Here is a 23392-nt window from a genome sequence, read left to right on the forward strand (position 1 = left end):
AAGTTGGAATACAGTAGGTTTAACACCAATATAAATAAAGAATGAGTTCATTACAGTACATTAAAGTGGTGGTTTGTTTTCTTATACTAACGGAGCTCAAGAGATTTTCTGTTGAGTTTTGTGTTATGAAGTTATCAAGTTTTTGGGTAAAGATTTGATTGATTTTGGAATAAGGAGTGGAAATAGCCTAAGTTTGGGGATGCCCAAGGCACCCCAAGGTAAAATTCAAGGACAACCAAAGTCCTAAGCTTGGGGATGCCCCGGAAGGCATCCCCTCTTTCGTCTTCGTCTATCGGTAACTTTACTTGAGGCTATATTTTTATTCACCACATGATATGTGTTTTGCTTGGAGCGTCTTGTATGATTTGAGTCTTTGCTTTTTAGTTTACCACAATCATCCTTGATTTACACACCTTTTGGGAGAGACACACATGAATCGGAATTTATTAGAATACTCTATGTGCTTCACTTATATCTTTTGAGCTAGATAATTTTGCTCTAGTGCTTCACTTATATCTTTTTAGAGCACGGTGGTGATTTTATTTTATAGAAATTATTGATCTCTCATGCTTCACTTATATTATTTTGAGAGTAGTTTATAACAGCATGGTGATTTTCTTTGGCTATAAAATTAGTCCTAATATGATAGGCATCCAAGATGGGTATAATAAAAACTTCCATATAGAGTGCATTGAATACTATGAGAAGTTTGATACTTGATGATTGTTTTGAGATATGAAGATGGTGATATTAGAGTCATGCTAGTTAAGTAATTGTGAAATTGAGAAATACTTGTGTTTATGTTTGCAAGTCCCATAGCATGCACATATGGTAACCGTTGTGTGACAAATTTTAAGCATGAGGTGTTCTTTGATTGCCTTCCTTATGAGTGGCGGTCGGGGACGAGCGATGGCATTTTCCTACCAATATATCCCCCAGGAGCATGCGCGTAGTTCTTGGTTTTGATGTCTTTTAGATTTTTGCAATAAGTATGTGATTTCTTTATGACTAATGTTGAGTCCATGGATCATACGCACTCTCACCCTTCCATCATTGCTAGCCTCTTCGGTACCATGCATTGCCCTTTCTCACCTCGAGAGTTGGTGCAAACTTCACAGGTGCATCCAAACCCCGTGATATGATATACTCTTTCACACATAAACCTCCTTATATCTTCCTCAAAACAGCCACCATACCTAACTATTACGGCATTTCCATAGCCATTCCGAGATATATTGCCATGCAACTTTCCACCGTTCCATTTTTTATGACACGCTCCATCATTGTCATATTGCCTTGCATGATCATGTAGTTGACATCGTATTTGTGGCAAAGCCACCACTCATAATTTTTATACATGTCACTCTTGAATCATTGCACATCCCAGTAAACCACCGGAGGCATTCATATAGAGTCACATTTTGTTCTAGTATCGAGTTGTAATTTTTGAGTTGTAAATAAATAGAAGTGTGATGATCATCATTATTAGAGCATTATCCCATGAGGAAAAAAGAGAGAACGCCAAAAAAAGAGAAGGCCCAAAAAAGAGAGAAAAAGAGAGAAGGGGCAATGTTACTATCCTTTTTCCACACTTGTGCTTCAAAGTAGCACCATGATCTTCATGATAGAGAGTCTCTTATTTTGTCACTTTCATATACTTGTGGGATTTTTTCATTATAGAACTTGGCTTGTATATTCCAACAATGGGCTTCCTCAAAATGCCCTAGGTCTTCATGAGCAAGCAAGTTGGATGCACACCCACTTAGTTTCTTTTGTTGAGCTTTCATACAGTTATAGCTCTAGTGCATCCGTTGCATGGCAATCCCAACTCCTCGCATTGACATCAATTGATGGGTATCTCCATAGCACGTTGATTAGCCGCATCAATGTGAGACTTTCTCCTTTTTTGTCTTCTCCACACAACCTGCATCATCATATTCTATTCCACCCATAGTGCTATGTCCATGGCTCGCGCTCATGTATTGTGTGAAAGTTGAAATTTTTTGAGAATACTAAAGTATGAAACAATTGCTTCGCTTGTCATCGGGGTTGTGCATGATGGGAGCATTTTGTGTGACGAAAATGAAGCATGGCCAAACTATATGATTTTGTAGAGATGAGCTTTCTTTGGCTATGTTATTTTGAGAAGAAATAATTGCTTGGTTAGTATGCTTGAAGTATTATTGTTTTTATGTCAATATTAAACTTTTGTCTTGAATCTTTCGGATCTGAATATTCATGCCAAAATAAATAAAATTACATTGAAAATTATGTTAGGTATCATTCCATTCTGTTTTTATCATTTACCTACTCGAGGACGAACATGAATTAAGCTTGGGGATGCTTGATACGTCTCCAACATATCTATAATTTTTGATTGTTCCATGCTATTATATTATCTGTTTTGGGTGTTTAATGGGATTTAATATGCACTTTTATATTATTTTTCGGACTAACCTATTAACCGAAGGCCCAGTGCAAATTGCTGTTTTTTTTGCCTATTTCAGTGTTTCACAGAAAAGGAATATCAAACGGAATCCAAACGGAACGAAACCGTCACGCGGATCTTTTTTGGAACAAATGCAACCCAGGAGAATTGGAGTACAATTCTGGAAGTCCTCAAAGCTTCCACGAGGCAGGGGCGCGCCCAAGGGGGTAGGCGCGCCCCCACCCTCATGGGCCCCATGGAGCTCCACTGACGTACTTTTTTCGCCTATATATACCCATGGACCCTAAAACCATCCAGGAGAGCCACGGAACCACTTTCCCACCGCCACAACCTTCTGTACCCGTGCGATCCCATCTGGGGCCTTTTCCGGCGATCTGCCGGAGGGAGACTCGATCACGGAGGGCTTCTACATCAACACCATAGCATCTCCGATGATGTGTGAGTAGTTTACCACAGACCTTTGGGTCCATAGTTATTAGCTAGATGGCTTCTTCTCTCTCTTTGGTTCTCAATACAAAGTTCTCCTTGATGTTCTTGGAGATCTATTCGATGTAATACTCTTTTGCGGTGTGTTTGCCGAGATCCAATAAATTGTGGGTTTATGAATTTGATTATCTATGAATATTATTTGGTTCTTCTCTGAATTCTTATATGCATGATTTGATATCTTTGCAAGTCTCTTCGAATTATTGGTTTAGTTTGGCCTACTAGATTGATCTTTCTTGCAATGGGAGAAGTGCTTAGCTTTGGGTTCAATCTTGCGGTGTCCTTTCCCAGTGACAGCAGGGGCAACAAGGCACGTATTATATTGTTGCCATCGAGGATAAAAAATGGGGTTTATATCATATTGGGTGAGTTTATCCCTCTACATCATGTCATCTTGCTTAATACGTTACTCCGTTCTTATGAACTTAATACTCTAGATGCATGCTGGATAGCGGTCGATGTGTGGAGTAATAGTAGTAGATGCAGAATCGTTTTGGTCTACTTGACACGGACATGATGCCTATATTCATGATCATTGCCTTAGATATCATCATAACTATGCGCTTTTCTATCAATTGCTCGGCAGTAATTTGTTCTCCCACCGTAATATATGCTATCGTGAGAGAAGCCACTAGTGAAACCTATGGCCCCCGGGTCTACTTTACATCATATAAGTTTCCGATCTATAATTCTAGTTACTTCTTATTTTGCAATCTTTATTTTCCAATCTATACAACAAAAATACCAAAAATATTTATCTTATTATCTTTATCAGATCTCACTTTTCAAGTGGCCGTGAAGGGATTGACAACCCCTTTATCGTGTTGGTTGCAAGGTTCTTTATTGTTTGTGCAGGTACTAGGCGACTTGCGTGTAGTATCCTGCTAGATTGATACCTTGGTTCTCAAAAACTGAGGGAAATACTTACGCTACTTTTCTGCATCACCCTTTCCTCCTCAAGGGAAAACCAACGCATGCTCAAGAGGTAGCAACGCCGCATTGAAGGACGCAAGGATAATTGATGAAGACACTTAGTCGACCACCATGTTTTATTTTTATTTTTTGTCGATTATGTCGGCGTTCTGGGAACGGGGGTCCCCAGACTTGCCTGCCTGCGGCCTGTGGCGTGGCTCAAAGGGGGGCCCAGCATGGCCCATCTTCACAAATACAAACTCAAGACCCTCGCGAGGGGCCAAGCCTCGCGGGGCGGATGACGTGGAGCCTCCTCAGGCACGGTCTCATCAGGCAGGCTCACGAGGAGGCGGAGAGATCAAGGCGGGGTACCTCACGAGGTGCCCATGACGCAAGCCATGACAACTCAGGGCGCCAGGCGGGTGCCAGCCTGCGCAGCGTCGTCCTTTCCTCTTTGGTGCAAAGGGGGCAAGCGCAGCCGCGGAGTACCGAGGCATCAGGCAAAGGTTGCCATTCCGGTGCAACGATACCAAGACCAGGAGGACTACGAGACGGAGGTCATCGTGGAGCCCAAGACGGCGTCATCACCACAGCTTTGCGCAGGCGAAGACTTCTTTTGTCAGGATAGCTGATACTTGCTGTCCCCCTTCAAATTAGCCCGCCATTGTTGGCTCCCTTCCCGCTCAATATTTGGGAAGAGGACCAGGGCCTCTATAAATAGGACCAGCCACCCACAGAGCAAGGGGTGGACGGTAGGAAAAAAGAGGCTCGTTAGAGAGGTTAGAAGCAGAGAGAGAGAGAGAGAAAGGTGGCTGAACTCCTCCCAGCAGTTCATCGCCCCAGCCAAGAACAGACCCTCGCGAGGCTCTTCTTCCTTTAACCGTTCATCATCATCAGCCCAAGAGGCAATCCACACACTACACACTGGAGTAGGGTATTACACCACAACGGTGGCCCGAACCAGTATAAACCCTGTGTCTCTTGTGTTGTTCTTTCGATAGCTTTGATCCTAGCGTGGCGGAGGGGTGCAGGTAGGTAGGAGGCGAAATCTCCGCGCGCACCCCAGTGTTCGAACCTCAAGGGTCTGCCGGAACCCGAAATCCGACATTTGGCGCGCCAGGTAGGGGTGCGCCGGAATTCTTCTTCCACCGCCCCGTTCTCCTCCGACCATCGCGCTCATGTCTGACGCTCGTCAGGCCCGCATGGAGCGCCGGGCCGCCCTCGCTTCCCGCGTCGACCAGACGGCCCCTGTCGGCGGGCGTCCTCACCGTTCCCCGTCACCTGCCGTCAACGCCACCACTGGCCCGACGGGGGATGTGCATCAAGCATCGTCTCAGCATCCATCCGTGCGGCAAGACGGCCGCACCGCAACTCCCTCGCTCACGCCAGCTAGATCTTCGTCCCGCGCGCTCCGCGCGCCCATGGAGGCTCGGGTTGCACTCATCGCGGCGAACGAGTTCCCTTGCTACCCTCCCGTCGACGACGTCTATGAAGAATGGCTCGACCGCGTCGCCGAGCTTGTCCGCGTCGCAGGGGGCTCTTCCGCGCCATCCGTTCCGCTGCACCGTACTCCGCCCCGCGCGGGCGAAGAGGCTCCGGCGGCGCCCCGGTCGCCTCCTCCTCAAGAAGACGCCATGGCTCCAAGGCGCGTGGCCCTTGGGCGGAACCCGCTCCGTCAGGTGCCAGCGCGGCAAGAACAGAGCTGCCAAGAAGTCCCTCGCCCGCCAGAAGCTGCCCGGGCGCTCCCTGCGCCAGCACGTCGCGACCATCCTCCTGCTCCAGCGCGTGGGGACATGCAAGACCAGGCTCTCCATCACCCAAGGCCTCCCGTGGCCACAGCAGGCTGCCGCGTCTACACCACCGAACTGCGCAGCGTCGCGTGGCCAGGCAAGTTCAAGCCGGACCTGCCTCCTCGCTACGACGGCACGGCCGACCCCGCGGAGTTCTTCCAGCTCTATGAGCTGGGCATCGAAGCTGCCAACGGAGACGAGAAGGTCATGGCGAACTGGTTTCCCATGGCGCTCAAGGACGGGGCCCGCACCTGGCTCCTGAACCTGGCTCCAGGCACAATCTCCTCCTGGGAAGAGATGTGCACCCGCTTCATCGCCAACTTCCAAGGTACTCGCGACCGGCCACCCGCCGTGAGCGACATGCGCCGCATCAAGCAACAACCCGAGGAGACCCTGCAGAAGTATATCCAGTGCTTCAACAACGCGCGCCTCAAGATTCCCAAGGTGACTGAAGAGGCCATCATCTCGGCCTTCTCCGACGGCGTGCGCGAGGTCAAGATGAAGGAGGAGCTGGCGATGCATGAAGACTTGTGCACTTCCTTGGAGCTGTTCAACTTGGCGAACAAGTGCGCCAGGGCCGAGGAAGGGCGTCTCTCCCTCCTCGAGCTGCCTGCCGCAGACCCAGAAGAGAAGAAGCTCAAGGCCAAGGAAGTGAAGCGCAAGGGGGCTGCCGTGCTCGCGGCAGAACCGGACACCAAGTGGGGCAGAGATCAGCCCGAACCTCCCAGGGGCAGCCGGTACTGCGTGTACCACGACCTCCACACCCACAACACCAGTGAATGCCAAGAACTCCGAGCCGTGCGAGAAGGAATGATCGGCCGTCGCCCTGACTGCGGTGACCAGGGCTACGGCCGAGGAGGAGGAAGGAACGCAGGGCGCTGGGAAGACCGTGGCCCGCGCCAGGGGTGGCGCGACCAACCTCGCGAGGATCGCTGGCAAGACCCACCTCGCGAGGGAGGCTGGAGGGATTAGCCTTGCGAGGATTGCCCGCAGGGCAACGCAGGCCTCCCGCCATTGCCGCCGCAGCCAAGGAGAAACGAGGACCGCCACCAGGACGAGGAGGCTGGGGGCTTCCAGGAGCCGCGCGCGATCGCCTGCATCCTGGGCGGAGCTCAAGCCCCAGCCTCTCAATGCATCTTCAAGTAGTTCGCCTGCGAAGTGAATGCATCCCTCCCCAGGCTCGAAGCCACGCACCCTCTCAGGTGGTCGGCATGCGCCATCACGTTCAGCTCAGCGGACCAACTCAAGTGCGCAGCTACAGCCGGAGTCCTCCCGATGCTTTGTTCCCCAATCATCAGCAACATGGTGGTCACCAAGACCCTCATCGATGGTGGGGCAGGGCTCAACGTCCTGTCCGTAGAGACATTCAACAACCTCCAAGTGCCCTACAGCCAACTCCAGCCAACCAAGCCTTTCTCCGGCATCACCGATGGCTCCACGGTCCCGATCGGGCAGGTCCGCCTCCTTGTCACCTTCGGGGCACGCGACAACTACCGCACCGAGCTCATCGACTTCGACGTCGCTCACATCCGCCTGCCGTACAACGCCATCCTCGGGTACCCGGCACTGGCCAAGTTCATGGCCGTGACTCACCACGGCTACAGCGTCCTCAAGATGCCAGGAAGCGGCGGAGTAATCACGGTGCCGTGTGAAGAGAAGGACGCGGTGTGTTCCCTGGAGCGAGCCTTTCAGGCCGCATCACTGGAAGACCCGGATCGCGGAGGCAGGAGGCTTCCCGAGGCCGCCCCCAAGAAGAAGAAGACATCGTCCGGCCTGGCCCCTTAGGAGGCAGGCCCCTCTGGGCCCGTGCCTGCCCAGGGGGAATCTCCTTCCATCGCATAGGAAAGCGCGCCCGGCGCCCTCCTCAGGTAGGGCTCGGGGGCTCTCCCCTGGAGGGCCACCGACCTAGCTAGGGTCACGAGGGAGGCGCTTGGGCACCACATGGAGGCGTGTTTCGGAGCACGTTTCCCTCAAGAAGGAGCAAGGCAAGGAGATCCAGACCCACAGGAGTTCGTCAGCAAGGCCATTCAGGAGTTACAGGAGTCAAGAGTCATGAGAGGCGCCCGCCGCCTACCAGCAGTGGCTCCCCATCCAGGCGAGGATGGCGAGCTGCGCGTCTGCGTCGACGTACCAGGGCTCAACCAAGTTGCCTCCCTGGAGCGCCTCTGGCCCTCGTGAGTGGGTCGCTGCGGAGGTCCACCCCACAGCTACGTTCGCATGCCTCGCGGCTTGCCGAGCGCGGCTGACACGCACCAGCGCCTCATGAGGGGCATCACGGAGGCACAAGAGGCCAGGCGCTCCGCAACCCTGGCGGAGATGAAGATGGCCCGCGAGGAACCGCCAGCGCCTCAGGAGCCTCCCGAGGCCCCTAGGCCTGGGGGCTCATGAGGATCGGCTTCCGCACCCCACCGAGCCGGCTACACCGACACCCCTTTGTCCTCAGCATCATCAGGTGACATCTTTCAAGTTTCACTTCAAGCTGGGAGCGCCCCCAGGGCTGCATTATTCCTAGGCCGCGTGGGTCCGTCCCTGCAGCGTGTATCCCTTTACATTCCATGTTGTTAGCTTACCTTGTTGGGGGCTCCCCTCGGGCAGCGTGACCCCCAAGTCGCTCAGGCCTGGCCCAGCGGCATATACCCCATTTGCGTTCATTTCCGGTTATGCGTTAGAACCGCCATGCTTGATTATTTGATGCCGGTCCGTGGTGCCTCTTCTTCTCCATGCTGACCACTGGCACATTAAAGGGGGGGTACCTGAGCACCGCGACTCAGGGCTCTTACTGGCTCTCCAGCCGTCACCCTCTGGCCTTGACCACGGCATCGCGACCTGGCATACCAGCGACGGCTGAGACCAGCTCGAGGGCCGGGACCCGAGGACGTAGAGTGCAGGCATCTAACCGAACTTGCAGGGACACAACACAAGATAAGGCCCAGTGCCAGGCGCAACCCGCCTAGAGGTAGGGCCCCGTGAGTCCCACGCTGGCTCACGGGTGCCCAGATACACCTCGCCAGGCCCTACCGTGCCAGCCACGTGTCAGGGCGGGGCTGTACATGCCCCGGGGGCTCCTCCCGGAGGGGGGCCCCCTCCCACGTACCAGTGGAAGCACCATGCTCCGTGCTGGCTGAGGACACCGCCGAGGAGCGGCTATGCCCGTACACATACGGAAGCGCTATGCTCCGCGCTGGTGATAAACAACTAAGGGTGGCCTCCGGGCCGCATCAACCTTAGGGATCCCCGAGCTCAGTGTCTAGCCTCATCGCAACGCCTCCCCTCGGGAGTGCCGCGCGAGGGGGCTGGGCATGGGGGCTGCACCTGGGTCACGCCCAGACGCACGCCGCCCGGCGAGGTCCCCACGGGCCTGGTTCGTCGCGCGCCTCTCCCCGAGCAAAGCCGAGGTATGAAGGCCATTTGAGCGTCAAGGGGGACTCCTGAGCATCGCGACTCAGGAGCCTAACTGGTCACGTAGCCCCTCACTCCTTGGTCCCGTCCTGGTTTTCGGTCGGGGCTATTGCTGGGTGAGGTACGTGCGGGGTCGGGCTCTGCAGACATAGAACGGTGGATCCACCCACATCATACCTCCCTACTTGCTGTTCGTGCGCCAAGGGGGACTCCTGAGCATCGCGACTCAGGAGCCTAACTTGTCACGTAGCCCCTCACTCCTTGGTCCCGTCCTGGTTTCCGGTCGGGGCTATTTCTGGGTGAGGTACGTGCGGGGCCGGGCCCTGCCGACGTAGAACATAAGCAAGTAGGAAGGAAAAGCGCAAATTTCAAAGGAATTCGAAAGCAAATATTATAGTCCACACTGTTATCCCAATATCAAACACAAGTTTAAACGCCTCCCCGAGGCATGATACATGTGCAGGAATTAAAAGCAGGACAGGAGCCACGATGGAGTCACTTGGCGGCGGGGGAGCAGCGCGGAGTGGGTTTGCCTCACGGAACAGCAGGGTCGGCAGCGCCTTGCGCCGGCTTGGTGCTGAAGGCCCGAAACTTCCCCAGCAGAGCCTTTGCGCGACCCTTCACGGCCTCGGCAGCAGCCGCGGCACGCTCGCCGCTCATGGGCTCCAGTAGGCTGTCGAGGTCGAAACCGGGATCGCGAAGGTGGATGTGGGTGAGGACCCGCGTCAGCGCTGCAGAAGACAGAACACGCGCCTCGGCCTCGGCCGTGGGGCCAAGGCCAAGGGCGACATCTTCAAGAGCGTGGACCAAGAAGGGAAGCAGCTTGGCGGGGCCGTCCTCGGCGCCAGCCAGCGGGCTCTCCAGGCCGTTGTCGTAAAGCGTCCTCAGCGAGGAGCGAGCCTTCGCCTCCAGCTTCGTGAAGGCCGCGTGGTCTTCGGCAAGGACCAGGGCCTTGCCGTCCAGCTCGGCCTTCCTCGCCCCCAATTCCTGCTCCAGCGCGCCTAGGCGGTCGCGGCGTTTCTTGAGCTTGGCCTCCCGGCTCTCGACGGCCGCCTCGCGAGCCTTCACGCCTTCTTCCTGCTCTTGGCGAAGACGAACCTCTTTCGTGAGCTGATCCCTCAGGCCCTGCAGCTCGTCCTCCAGCGCCTTGCAGCGACCACGGACGTCGACCACCTCTCCCAGGGCTACATCGTGAGCAGCCTTCGCCTCAAGGACGGCCTGCTTCTCCTCGTCGCATGCCGTCGAGGCCTGGACCAGCGCCGCCTGAATTGAAGCGTCGGAGCGAACCCATCCAGAAGCCAGCTCCAAACGCCCGGCCACCAAGCGGGGGTCGGCGCCAAGAAGATCCTGCCGCAGTCGGTCCAGCTCAGCAACAGCACGATCCAGAACGGTAGAAAGAGTCGGAGAAATAGCGGCCGGTGGAGTAGGAGGAGAAGGCGGCAGCGCAGCCGCAGCATCCTGAGGCGGAGTCTGTCGCGCCCCGACAGCTGTAGTGGCGGCGGCAGGCAAGAGCACCTCGGGAGCCACTTGGGCCGTGGGGGCTGAGCTCGCCCAGCCAGCCCAGCCAAACCTCGCGAGGACGACCGGGCAGGAGAAGCCTGTGCGTCGCGGTCACCTTCCTTCGCGGGCAGACGCGCCACGACGGATGGAACCTCGGGAGCCCCCTTCGGCTTCTTTGCTGCGGGCACCAACCTATGCAAAGATGCGGACGTCAAGCCTCAGAAGCAGAACAAGAGATAAAGACAAGAATCGAATGCTTACGGGTCATCGCCAGTGAGCTCAAGCGGCCTCCGGCCAAATTTGAAGCCTGAAAGCCGGCTGGAAGGGTCAACCTCGGGAAGCTTGGAGGCGGAAGGTGCGTCTGCGGTTCGCCCCGAGGCTGGGGGAGACCCACGGGAAATCAGCCCGGTCCTGTCCTTCTTCGGGATCGGGGGCGAGCTCCCGCCGTCCCGCTCGTCGTCGTCTTCGTCGTCATCCTCATCGTCATCATTCGGAGAGAGGCGGAAAACGCGGGACCTACGCCGGGGGAGGGGAGCCCTCGACTCTCCGTCAGTCGCCTCGGAGTCTGGCCCTTTTCCGCGCTCCCCTCCTTCTTCCTCCTCGCTGGAGTCTCCGGAGGGCACATCCACCGGTCCCTCGGGAACCTCTAGGGGCACGGGCCCTTCCTCGTTGAAGACGGGCATGGACTTCACTACCCGCTCCCAGTCGTCGCGGAGGAACAAGGGCATAGGGGCGCCCTCCAACCTCGCCATGTTGTCCCCGACCAGAGATTGGAGAGCCGCAGCCAGGTCTCCGTCGGCCCAGGCCGCGGGGCTCGGACGGGGCCTCCACATTGGAAGCGAGTACTACCGAAGCGGAGCCAGCCGGTGCTCCAGGAACTCCGTCAGCAGCGATGCGTCGGTCAGCTTCGCCGCTGCCATGCCGGTCGGCCTCAGATCCGCGTCCATCCTCTCCAACACCATCTTCGCGCGGGGATCCGTGAGCTCCGCCCGACCCCAGTCGCTGGAGCTCGTGGGCTGCTCCGTGGGCAAGATCAGCCGAGGGTGGATGCGCTAAGCATCCACCAAGACCCACTTGCTCCTGAAGCCCTCAATCCTCTTCCCAGAGTTGGAGATGGCAATGGCGCCGCCAGACGTGATGAAGCTCGCGCACGCGGAAGCAGTCCCCCGAGAGGTCCGGAGGTAGAAGTAGTGGCGCAGCAAGGCCACTGAGGGCTGCACCCCAACATGTGCTTCGCAATAATAAGCAAAGATTGCCAGGAGGAGGACGAAGTTGGGATGGAGATGCAGAGCCTGTAGGTTGTAATGGCGGAGGACAGAGAAGAAGAACTCGGAGAAGGGAGGCACCAGGCCAGCAACAATGGCACTTACGAAGAGCGGGTAGAAGGTGCTCCTTTTACCCTCAGGGGTGGTGGAGCCGGCCTTGAACAACTTCTCCCCGTCGATGCCCCACGACGTCGCCATCCGGCGCAACCGGGCAAGGCCCGCCTCCGACACATTCGGCGAGTCCAGGGCAGACGAGTACCAAGCCGCGGCCGGGGGCTGACGAGGCGCCATGGCTCCCTAGGCTGCGCGGCCAGAGCAGATCTGGAAATCCCGGAGGAAGGAAGGAGAGGCGCAAGAAAGGGGATCTGAGCAGCAACCGGAGAAAGCAAGAAGCAGGGCCTAGGAGGATGCCACTCATTTATCAACTCGCGCGGTTGATGAGGCGCCCACGTCCAGTCAACCGCCATGCGGCGCCCAAGGCCACAGGCTGTTAGGGCCCGCGGCGCTTCGCTCTTGCCCTTCCGCCTCTCTGCACGGCCAAGTCCGGGCGCGCCTTGGGCCCGGGGGCTACTGTTGGCGTTCTAGGAACGGGGGTCCCCAGACATGCCTGCCTGCGGCCTGCGGCGTGGCTCAAAGGGGGCCCTAGCACGGCCCATCTTCACCAATACAAACTCAAGACCCTCGCGAGGGGCCAAGCCTCGTGGGGCGGACGACACGGAGCCTCCTCAGGCACGGCCTCATCAGGCAGGCTCACGAGGAGGCGGAGAGATCAAGGCGGGGTACCTCATGAGGTGCCCATGACGCAAGCCATGACGACTTAGGGCGCCAGGCGGGTGCCAGCCCGCGCAGCGTCCTCCTTTCCTCTTTGGTGCAAAGGGGGCAAGCGCAGCCGCGGAGTACCGAGGCATCATGCAAAGGTTGCCATTCCGGTGGAACGAGACCAAGACCAGGAGGACTACGAGACGGAGGTCACCGTGGAGCCCAAGACGGCGTCATCACCAAAGCTTTGCGTAGGCGAAGACTACTTTTGTCAGGATAGCTGATACTTGCTGTCCCCCTTCAAATTAGCCCGCCATTGTTGGCTCCCTTCCCGCTCAATATTTGGGAAGAGGACCAGGGCCTCTATAAATAGGACCAGCCACCCATAGAGCAAGGGGGTGGGCGGTAGGAAAAAAGAGGCTCGTTAGAGAGGTTAGAAGCAGAGAGAGAGAGAGAAAGGTGGCTGAACTCCTTCCAGCAGTTCATCGCCCCAGCCAAGAACAGACCCTCGCGAGGCTGTTCTTCCTTGTAACGTTCATCATCATCAGCCCAAGAGGCAATCCACGCACCCCACACTGGAGTAGGGTATTACACCACAACGGTGGCCTGAAACAGTATAAACCCTGTGTCTCTTGTGTTGTTCTTTCGATAGCTTTGATCCTAGCGTGGCGGAGGGGTGCAGGTAGGTAGGAGGCGAAATCTCCGCGCGCACCCCAGTGTTCGAACCTCAAGGGTCTGCCGGAACCCGAAATCCGACAGATTAGTTAGACCGTTTTTTGATTAGTCGTGAGATTTTGTAATCCGAGATTGAACCTTGTTTGAGATGAATGAATAAATGATTGGTGTGATTATGATTATTCATTCATATGGGCAGTGCTATTTTCTCATTAGACCCTTGTTCTATTCTAATTTCTCATCCACTCCAAAACACCAGATGCCTCCGAGATGAGACCTCGGATTCACTTTCCCTCCAGAGCTCATCCGGCTGATCCAACAACAGAATGCCTTGATGCAAATGCTCATCCAGAACCAAGGCAACAACAACAAGAACAATCTGCCGCCACCACCCCCTGTCGACAACCTGACACGGTTCCTAAGGCTGAATCCACCGGTGTTCTCTAGCAGCACCAAGCCGATTGTAGCTGATGATTGGCTCCGCAAGATCGGAATGGAGGTAGCAACTGCTGGATACATAGATGCTAAGAAGGTGCGTTTTGCCGCACATCAACTAGATGGCCCCGTAGCTGCTTGGTGGGATAACTACACCACCACCTATCCCATCACCACCATTACGTGGGATCAATTTCATTAGGCCTTCCGCACCGCTCATGTTTCAGCTGGAGCCATGAGTCTAAAGAAGTGTGACTTCTGTAACTTACGCCAGGGAAATCGTACTGTGGGGCAGTACGTGGATGAGTTCAGCCAGTTAGCTCGCTATGCCCCAGGTGATGTGTCCACAGATGCCGCAAAAACAGGAGAAGTTCCTCGAAGGACTTAATGATGAGCTGGGAATGCAGCTGATGGTGGCCACCTTCAATAACTACCAGGAGCTGGTAGACAAGGCCATCATCCTTGAAGGAAAGCAACAACAGATTGATAGCCACAAGCGGAAGTATAGTCAGGGGAAGTACAACTCAGGAGCTCAGCGGAAGCCTCGCTACACCCCATACCTGGGAGGTCACACCCATCACACCCATGGAGGACATAACCATGGAGGACACAACCATGGAGGGAATGGGAACAATCGCAACAACAAAAGCAACTTCAAGTCGGGAAATGGAGGCAATGGCAACCAAAACCGTCCCGCTCCGCCTCAGAAGGATCTGAGTCATATCACCTATTTCAAGTGCCAGAAGACAGGACACTATGCCACCGATTGTCCAGAGGCCAAGCGGGGAAATGGAAACGACAACGGAAACTCAGCTACCAAGAAGCCCAATCCTTTTCCTCATGCCCAGGTGAACCACATCGACGTGGAGGTCGTCTATGATCAGCCAGACACAGTGGTTGGTAAGTTTTTATTAAATACACGTCCAGTATTGGTACTGTTTGATTCTGGTGCAACACATTCATTCATATCAAGGGTAGTTGTGGAAAAGTACGGGTTGCCCACTAGAACCCTTAGAACCCCTTTTCAGGTCACCTCCCCAGGAGGAGAGATGACAGCAGGCTTAGGCTGTCATTCGACCCTCAGCATCGGAAATCATGATTTTCCCGCAGACCTCATAGTATTGGGATCCCAGGGATTGGACGTAATCCTAGGCATGGAATGGTTGACGAAGTTTGAAGGAAACATCGACTCTGCCCGCAAGATGATTTTGCTCACCACCCCGGAGCAGATGAGGATCAAGTATGTATCCAGATGCACACCGATGAAGAATCAGGTGAATTCCCTCACGGGAGTTGTTAAGGAGGAAGTGCGCATAGTGCAAGATTTTCCCGATGTATTTCCGGAAGAATTGCCAGGAATGCCACCGACAGAGATATTGAGTTTTTGATTGAGTTATTGCCCGACACAGCCCCAATATCAAAGAGACCTTATCGGATGCCCCCGAACGATTTGGAAGAGATCAAGAAGCAAATTAATGAGATATTAGAGAACGGATATATTCGGCCAAGATCGTCACCTTGGGGAGCCCCAGTTCTTTTGGTAGAGAAAAAAGATGGAACCCTGAGAATGGTTGTGGATTATCGTTCATTGAATGATGTGGCCATCAAGAACAAATTGTAGCGACCCGACCTCAGATGGTCAAGTCTCTGTGCTTCAGTGTCATCCATGGATTGGTAATGCTGACACACACAGTACTCGAAGGATTTATAACAGAGTAGCAATCACACACTTATTACATCGAATGTCTCAAGAGAGAACTTATGACAATAATATGGCTTAAGGCCATCTAATACGATAACAGCGGAAGGCTTGGAAGATAAAGTGAGTCCATCAACTCCAACGGCATAGCTGAGCTGCACGGAAACGACCTAACGAACCTTACTCCTCGTCTGAAAAGTCTGCAACATAATACGTTGCAGCCCGAAAACGGGTCAGCACATGGAATATGATGGCAATGTAACACAGTAGAGCAAGAACAGAATAATGCTATCACTACATGCATATTTGGCTGGTGGAAAGCTCTATGGTTACAGTTTTGCGAAAAGCCAATTTTTCCCTACAACAAAGGAATAGATTTTATTTAACTATCATGGTAGTTGAAACATCATTGAGAAGGTTCCTCCAACTCAATCCCAATTAAAGTGATTAACAACCCAACAATATTAGTTAAACATGATGAGATACTTTTGATAACCCAAGTACTAGATACTCAAGAATTGTCCATAACCGGGGACACGACTAACCATTATTAGATTGTACACTCTGCAGAGGTTTGCGCACTTTTCCCCACAAGACTCGATCGCCTCCATTTGATTTCTCGCACTACAGGGTGTTTGAGAAATGGATGACCGAGACACAGTCTTTCAGAAACATTAACTCTCTACTCTGGACAGACCATACCAAACCTACATCCCACTACCTGCTGATCTGCCTCTTCAAGAGCTTCACGTAACTTACTCAACTATGCTAGAGCCCATAATAGCTTGTGGCTGCACACGGAAGTTTCTAGCATGAATCATCTCAGTTCCCTTTGAGCCTGGGTGGCGGTCCATAGGAAGATCACACGGGTGCTCCGGGATTTCCAAAAATACAGGCAACACTGGGTACTCCAGGTGCCTCAATCCACCCAGTTGTTTGATTAAGTTGCCACCTTAAGTTGAACCATTAATTAACAAGCTCACAAATGTCATGTATTTCACTCAAACCCAAACCACGTCTACGAGCATAGCATAGTATATATAAGCAACGCGTAGAGTAACTCCCAAGGGTTTGAATGTAACAGGGCAATAGGTTCTACCTCATTGACTACTTCCCAACCCACAAGTTAATAACATCCTAATCATGCAATGTTTGAGGATTGAGACTAATGCATAAAAACTGGGTGATAAAAGGGATATGATCAAAGTGTTACTTGCCTTGCTGACGATCTGCGAAACCTAGGGACTCGTAGTAGCACGCTTCGCATTCCGGGTGTTCTATCGCAAGAAAACAATAGCATACATAACTAACAAGCAACGATGCACATGCAAAACTCAAACAAAAGAGGTTGACCATAAGTTCAAATTAAGAACTCCGGTTCGCAAAAAGAATCAAATCAAACGGAGCTACGAAACTCAAATGGCGAAAGAAAGAAGCTTCATTTACTAATCTGAAACTAAGTCAAATTTTACAGTAGAGAAAACTTGTTTGAGTTGGTTAAGCGGAAAGAGGGTTTCGAGATGAAACTCCAGGCGCTTGAATCACCTGATTCCGACTAACGAGCGAAAAGAAAAACAGAAACTAAGATCGGATCAGAAATCACGATCAGAGAAAATTGCGGAATAAATCAAATAAAAGAAAACTAATGAACAGACTAACGAATGAGCGTTCGTTGGCTGTTTCTAACGGGCGAAGAACCGTTCATTAAAACGATCGTTCGGATGAACGTCCGCCAAATAGAAGAACCGAGAAAAACCGGCGAATCCGAAAAAAAACTAGATCTAGGGTTCTAAAAAAACCGGCCAGTCTTTATAAAAAAACCTCCGGCGGGGCGTGGCGGCTACCTCCGGCGAGAGGTCCGGTGGGGCGGCGCCTTAGGGGGCGGCGGCGCTCGGGGCGGCGCGGACTGCGGCGGCGGCGGCTTGGTTGCGGCGGTGGCGGCTTGGCGCGGCACGGGCGGCGGTGGTGTGGTGGGGTGTTGGGGGCGGGGTGGCGGCGTATATAAGGGCGGGGCGGCTTGGAGGAGGGGGCAAGACGCGGCGGCGGAGAGGAGTCCGGCTCAGACTCCTAGTCCGAGTCGGCGGCGGCGGCGCTCGCGGGGAAGGCGGCGGCGGCGGCCTGGCGCGGCTGGGCCTTAGGCCCAGTCGGCGCGGGAACCTCTTTTTTTTAAAAAAATAATTTCGCCGACCGAAATAAATCCTAAATAAATAAATAAAAATCTAAAAATTCCAAAATAAAATTTCACCTTCTAAATAAAATATTTAGAACGAGATGAACATTTTCTTGGCCCTAAACTGCAATTTTGGAAAACGTGCAATTTTTCAAATCAAACAAAATTGAAATAAAATCCAAATAAAACAATTATTTGGTTTTAATATTTTTCTTTCAATACTTCAATTATCTTGGAGAAGTAATATTATCTCCTCTCATATATTTTAGTGTGAAATATTTTTGGAGAGAAAATAATTAAAACCCCCAAATCCTCGTTTTCAAGATTTGATAAAGATCAAATTTGAAAACCGAGAAATCCCCAACTCTCTCCGAGGGTCCTTGAGTTGCTTAGGATTTCGAGGATCGCGAGACGAAATGCGAATAAAATATGATATGCATGGATGACTATGTATAACATTCCAAATTGAAAATTTGGGATGTTACAAACCTACCCCCCTTAAGATGAATCTTGCCCTCGAGATTCGGGTTGGCTAGAAAATAGGTGTGGGTGGTCTTTGCGAAGATCATCCTCCCATTCCCAGGTGGCTTCATCCTCGGTATGGTGGCTCCACTGAACTTTACAAAACTAGATAACCTTACTGCGGGTGACTCTGCTGGCAAACTCAAGAATCTTAACTGGTTTCTCCTCATAAGTCAAATCACTGTCCAACTGAATCACCTCCAGGGGTACTGTATCTCTTAGCGGTACATTTGCCATCTCAGCATGACACTTCTTCAGCTGTGAAACACGTCATGAACTCCTGACAATCCCTCGGGTAACTCCAACTTGTAGGCAACTTCTCCCATCCGTTCCAAAATACGATACGGTCCTACAAATCTCGGGGCTAACTTTCCCTTAACTCCAAAACGTTTCACTCCTCGCAAGGGTGATACTCGCAGATATGCTCGATCTCCAATTTCATAGGTTACCTCCTTGCGTTTTGAGTCTGCATAACTCTTCTGTCTGGACTGAGGAATCTTCAGTCTGTCACGAATCAATTTAACCTTCTCCTCAGACTCCTTGATCAAGTCTGGTCCAAACAACTATTGGTCTCCTACCTCGTCCCACATCAACGGTGTTCTGCACCTTCGTCCATACATGGCTTCAAATGGGGCCATCTTCAAAATGGCTTGATAGCTATTGTTGTATGAAAACTCTGCATATGGCAAATTGTCATCCCAACTAGATCCATAATCTAGCACACAAGCTCTCAACATGTCCTCCAAAATTTGGTTGACTCTCTCTGTTTGTCCATCCGTCTACGGGTGAAATGCTGTACTAAACTCCAATCTCGTTCCCAAAGTCTGGTGCAACTGGTGCCAAAACTTTGAGGTAAACTGTGTTCCCCGATCTGATACGATGGTCCTCGGAACTCCATGCAGACACATTATCCTGGACATATATATCTTGGCCAACTTTGCACTCGTATAGATGGTTTTCATTGGGATGAAGTGAGCTACTTTGGTCAAGCGATCAACTACTACCCATATGGAATCATATCCTGCTTTGGTCCTGGGTAATCTGGTGATAAAGTCCATGCCCAGTTTATCCCACTTCCATTCGGGTATCGGCATAGGCTGTAACAGTCCTGCTGGCTTCTGATGTTCTGCCTTCACACGTTGACATACATCACATACGGCGACATACTTGGCAATATCCTTCTTCATACCGGTCCACCAGAAACGTTCCTTCAAATTCAGGTACATTTTGGTGTTTCCGGGGTGTATCGAGTAGGGTGAATCATGGGCCTCGTGAAGTATTAACTTCTTGATCTCCTGGTTATTGGGCACATAAACTCGGTCCTCAAACCATAGGGTATCGTGCTCATTCTCAAGAAAACCTTTGGCCTTTTCTTTGCCCATCTTCTCCTTTATCTCGACAGTCTCTTTGTCATCCTTCTGAGCTTCCCAAATTTTGTCCAGCAATGTCGACTGGACCTCCATTGTTGCAATAAATCCTCTAGGAACAATCTCCAATCGAAGTTCCATGATGTCCTCTGCTAATTCCTTCGGAAGTCCCTTGCTTTCAAGGATATTAGCATAACTCTTCCGGCTCAAAGTGTCTGCTATGACATTGGCCTTTCCTGGTTGATAGTGTAGCTTCATGTCATAATCCTTTATAAGTTCCAGCCATCTCCTCTGTCGAAGGTTCAGCTACTTCTGGGTGAAAATGTACCTCAAACTCTTATGGTCCGTGTACACATCACAACGGTTTCCAATAAGGTAATGTCTCCAGGTCTTCAATGCATGTACTACGGCTGCTAGCTCCAAATCATGCGTGGCATAGTTTAACTCATGAGGTTTCAGTTGTCGTGAGGCATACGAAACAACTCTCCCGTCCTGCATAAGCACACATCCAAGTCCTAAGCGTGAGGCATCGCAGTACACTTGGAACTCCTTATGTATATCTGGCAGTGTTAGCACTGGCGCTGTAGTCAAGTGTTCCTTCAATTCCTGGAAACTTGCCTCACAATCTTCTGTCCATTTAAACTTAGTATCCTTCTTCAGCAGTTCAGTCATTGTCTTTGCAATCTTGGAAAAATTCTCGATGAATCTCCGGTAGTATCCTGCGAGTCCAAGAAAACTACGGATCTTGCTAACTGAAGTGGGTGCCAACCATTCAGTGACTGACTGAATTTTGCTGGGGTCTACGGCTATACCTTCTCCCGATATAACATGTCCAAGGAACCCGACATCCTTCAACCAAAATTCGCATTTGCTGAATTTAGCATACAACTGGTGTTCCCAGAGTTTCTCGAGAACTAAGCGCAAATGCTCCTTGTGCTCCTCCTCGTTCTTCGAGTATACCATAATATCATCAATAAACACCACAACAAACTTGTCCAAATACTCCATGAACACCTTGTTCATCATGCTCATGAAATAGGCAGGGGCGTTAGTCAGTCCAAATGACATGACCGTGTACTTGTATAATCCATATCGTGTTGTGAATGCTGTCTTTGGTATGTCCTTCTCTCGTACCTTCAACTGATGATACCCCGATCGCAAATCGATCTTCAAAAACACTTTATCTCCCTACAACTTATCAAACAGATCATTGATCATCGGCAGTGGGTACTTGTTCTTAATCGTCACTTCATTTAATGCTCGATAATCAACAACCATCCTCAGGGATTTATCCTTCTTCTCAACCAAAAGTACTGGGGCTCCCCAAGGTGATGAACTTCTTCGGATGTATCCTTTCTCCAATAACTCCTTGATCTATTTCTTAATTTCTTCCAGATCATTTGCGGGCATCCGATAGGGTCTCTTGGATATTGGTCTGGTACCTGGCAACAGTTCTATCAAAAACTCAATGTATCTATCCGGTAGCATGCCTGGTAACTCCTCTGGAAAAACATCCGGGTAATTCTTCACTACAGGCACTTCCTCCTGAACAACTCCCGTAAGGGCATTCACCTGACTCCTCCTAGGCACATGCCTAGATACTTACTTAATCCTTTTTCCTTCCGGAGTGGTGAGGTATATCGACTTACTAGCACAGTCAATGCTTCCTCCAAACTTTGACATCCAGTCCATACCCAATATCACATCCAATCCTTGTGACTCCAAGATAATTAGGTCGGATGGAAAAACATGTGTACCAATGGTTAAGGGTATCTGGTCACACCATCGACTAGCCATAAACTCTGCTCCTGGTGAACTCACTAAAAGAGGGGTCCTAAGGGTCTGGGTTGGTAGCTTAAACTTATCCATGAATCCCCTTGATATGTATGAATGCGATGCACCATTATCGAAAAGAACAAGAGCGGTAAATGACTTAACCATAAACCTACCTATTACCGCGTCCGGCTGCTCTTCAACCTCCTCCATGTTAACGTGGTTCAGTTGTCCTTTTTTGAATGGATTTGGCTTCTTCCCAGCGCTCCCATTTCCATTTCCATTCTTTCCTTCAGGCACTCCGTGGCGTAGTGTCCAGTCTTCCCGCACTTGAAACAAGTAACATGACTTAAGTCCCTTTTGGTGGGTGTGGCTGGGTTGGGGTTGTTATTATTATTGTTGGTTCCGTTCCCATTCCCATTCTTAGATCCATTGTGGTTATGCGATCCTCCTCCAGTGTGGTTGTGACCTCCATGGTTATGAACAAGTCCTCCCTAGTTCGGGGTTAGGCGAGGCTTCTGCTGAGCTCCAGAGTTATACCTCCCTTGTCCATACTTTCTCTTGTGGCTCTCAATCTGCTGCTGCTTCCCTTCAATCATAAGAGCCTTATCTACCAACTCCTGGTAGTTGTTGAAGGTTACTACCATCAACTGCATACTTATCTCATCATTCAGCCCTTCCATGAACTTCTCCTGTTTCGCTGCATCTGGGGCCACATCATCAGGGGCGTAGCGAGATAACTTGCTAAACTCATCCACGTACTGAGCCACAGTACGGTTCCCCTGGCGTAAGTTGCGGAACTCCTGCTTCTTCATTTGCATAGCTCCAGTGGAGACATGGGCTGTGCGGAAAGCTTGCTGAAACTGGTCCCAAGTGACATTGGCTATAGGAAAACTGGCTGTGTAATTCTCCCACCATGAGGCTGCTGGTCCATCCAATTGATGTGCGGCAAAGCGCACTCTCTCAGCATCTGTGCAACCTGCGGTGGTCAACTCCCTTCCAATACGGCGCAGCCAATCGTCCGCAACTATGGGCTCGGTGCTACTGGAAAACACTGGCGGCTGTAACCTTAGAAAACGGGCTAGGTTGTCCACGGGCGGCGGGTTGTTGTTGTTGTTGTTGTTGTTGCCCTGATTCTGAACTAGCAATTGCATCAAGGTATTCTGCTGTTGGATCAACTGGGTGAGCTCCGGTGGGAAGGCAAAACCGGTGTCACGTCTCGGAGGCATCTGAGGGTTTAGATGGAAGAGATTAGAATAGAGAAGGGGGTCTAATGAGAAAACACTACCCATATGCACATGAGACAAACACAATCATTTCACTCAATCAATCAAGCAAGGGCATACAAACGATCTAGAACTATCGCACAAGTGCTCAATTACTACTAAATACATGGGGGAATACTAGTGATATATGGTAGTCATCTAGAAATTTTGATCGGTGGAAGACTCCATGATGTCTGCTCCAGCTTCGTCTTCAAAGTCATCATCACTAGGATCGGAATCGGTGTCGTCGATGATGATGTAGTCCTCGGGGCATATCTCCTTGGGTTCTTCTTCTTCTTCTATTGGTGCTAGTCCTCCCATGAATACTCCGATCTTCTTGACCAGGTCGTCATTCTTCTCCAGTAGTGTCTTGATTTCCTCCTCATATCCATCACGTGTAAACTTGAGTTCTTCCTCCAGTTTGATGATTCTAGTCTTCGCCTTCTTTAAGTCCATCATGTCCGCGCACATCTGGTTTTCCTGACGTCGGATGTGCTGGTTTAACTCCTGGATGAAAGCTGCAATGGATCTATCCTTCCTGGTGTTGATTACTTCCCATTGCTCGTCTCGGCGCCCGCATATTTGGTAAATAGTGTCCTTAAGTTCCCTGTTGTAAACTTCTCCAATGCATCCAATGGTAATGTGGGATGCCATGCTCTTGCCTAGACTCCAGGTGGGTGCTTCGAAAGAAAACTCTATGGGTTTAGAAGTTGGCAAGAACGTCCTTCCTGGAACTTGTACTTGTATCCTCCAGCGCTCCTCTTCAGCTAAAGTGGCGTTGTACGTCCCGGTGAAACTTGGTATTCCAATGTTCAGGTACCTAGTGACTTCCTTCAAGTGTCGTCCAAAAGGTGTGTCTTCATCCGGTTGGGCAAACTTGTTCTTCATCTCCGCCATCCTAAAGAGTAGAAAATGGAGAGGAGTTA

At 51.4% G+C, this 23392-nt stretch overlaps 1 protein-coding gene and 1 pseudogene across 1 annotated transcript; both read left to right on the forward strand.

Moving 5' to 3' along the window:
* Nucleotides 1-13872, forward strand: part of LOC147959135 (uncharacterized) — a 34335-nt pseudogene extending 20463 nt beyond the window's left edge.
* Nucleotides 13873-14020: 148 nt separating this feature from the next.
* On the forward strand, nucleotides 14021-15058 carry LOC147959136 (uncharacterized). The gene has a single exon (XM_087532490.1). The coding sequence runs from the start codon at nucleotides 14021-14023 to the stop codon at nucleotides 15056-15058; it is 1038 nt and encodes a 345-aa protein (XP_087388616.1).
* The last annotated feature ends 8334 nt before the right edge of the window (nucleotides 15059-23392 follow it).

This window comes from Triticum urartu, chromosome 7A, assembly GCF_056163025.1.
Source record: "Triticum urartu cultivar PI428250 chromosome 7A, HENAU_Tu73, whole genome shotgun sequence".
In the NCBI taxonomy this organism is placed as follows: domain Eukaryota; kingdom Viridiplantae; phylum Streptophyta; class Magnoliopsida; order Poales; family Poaceae; genus Triticum; species Triticum urartu.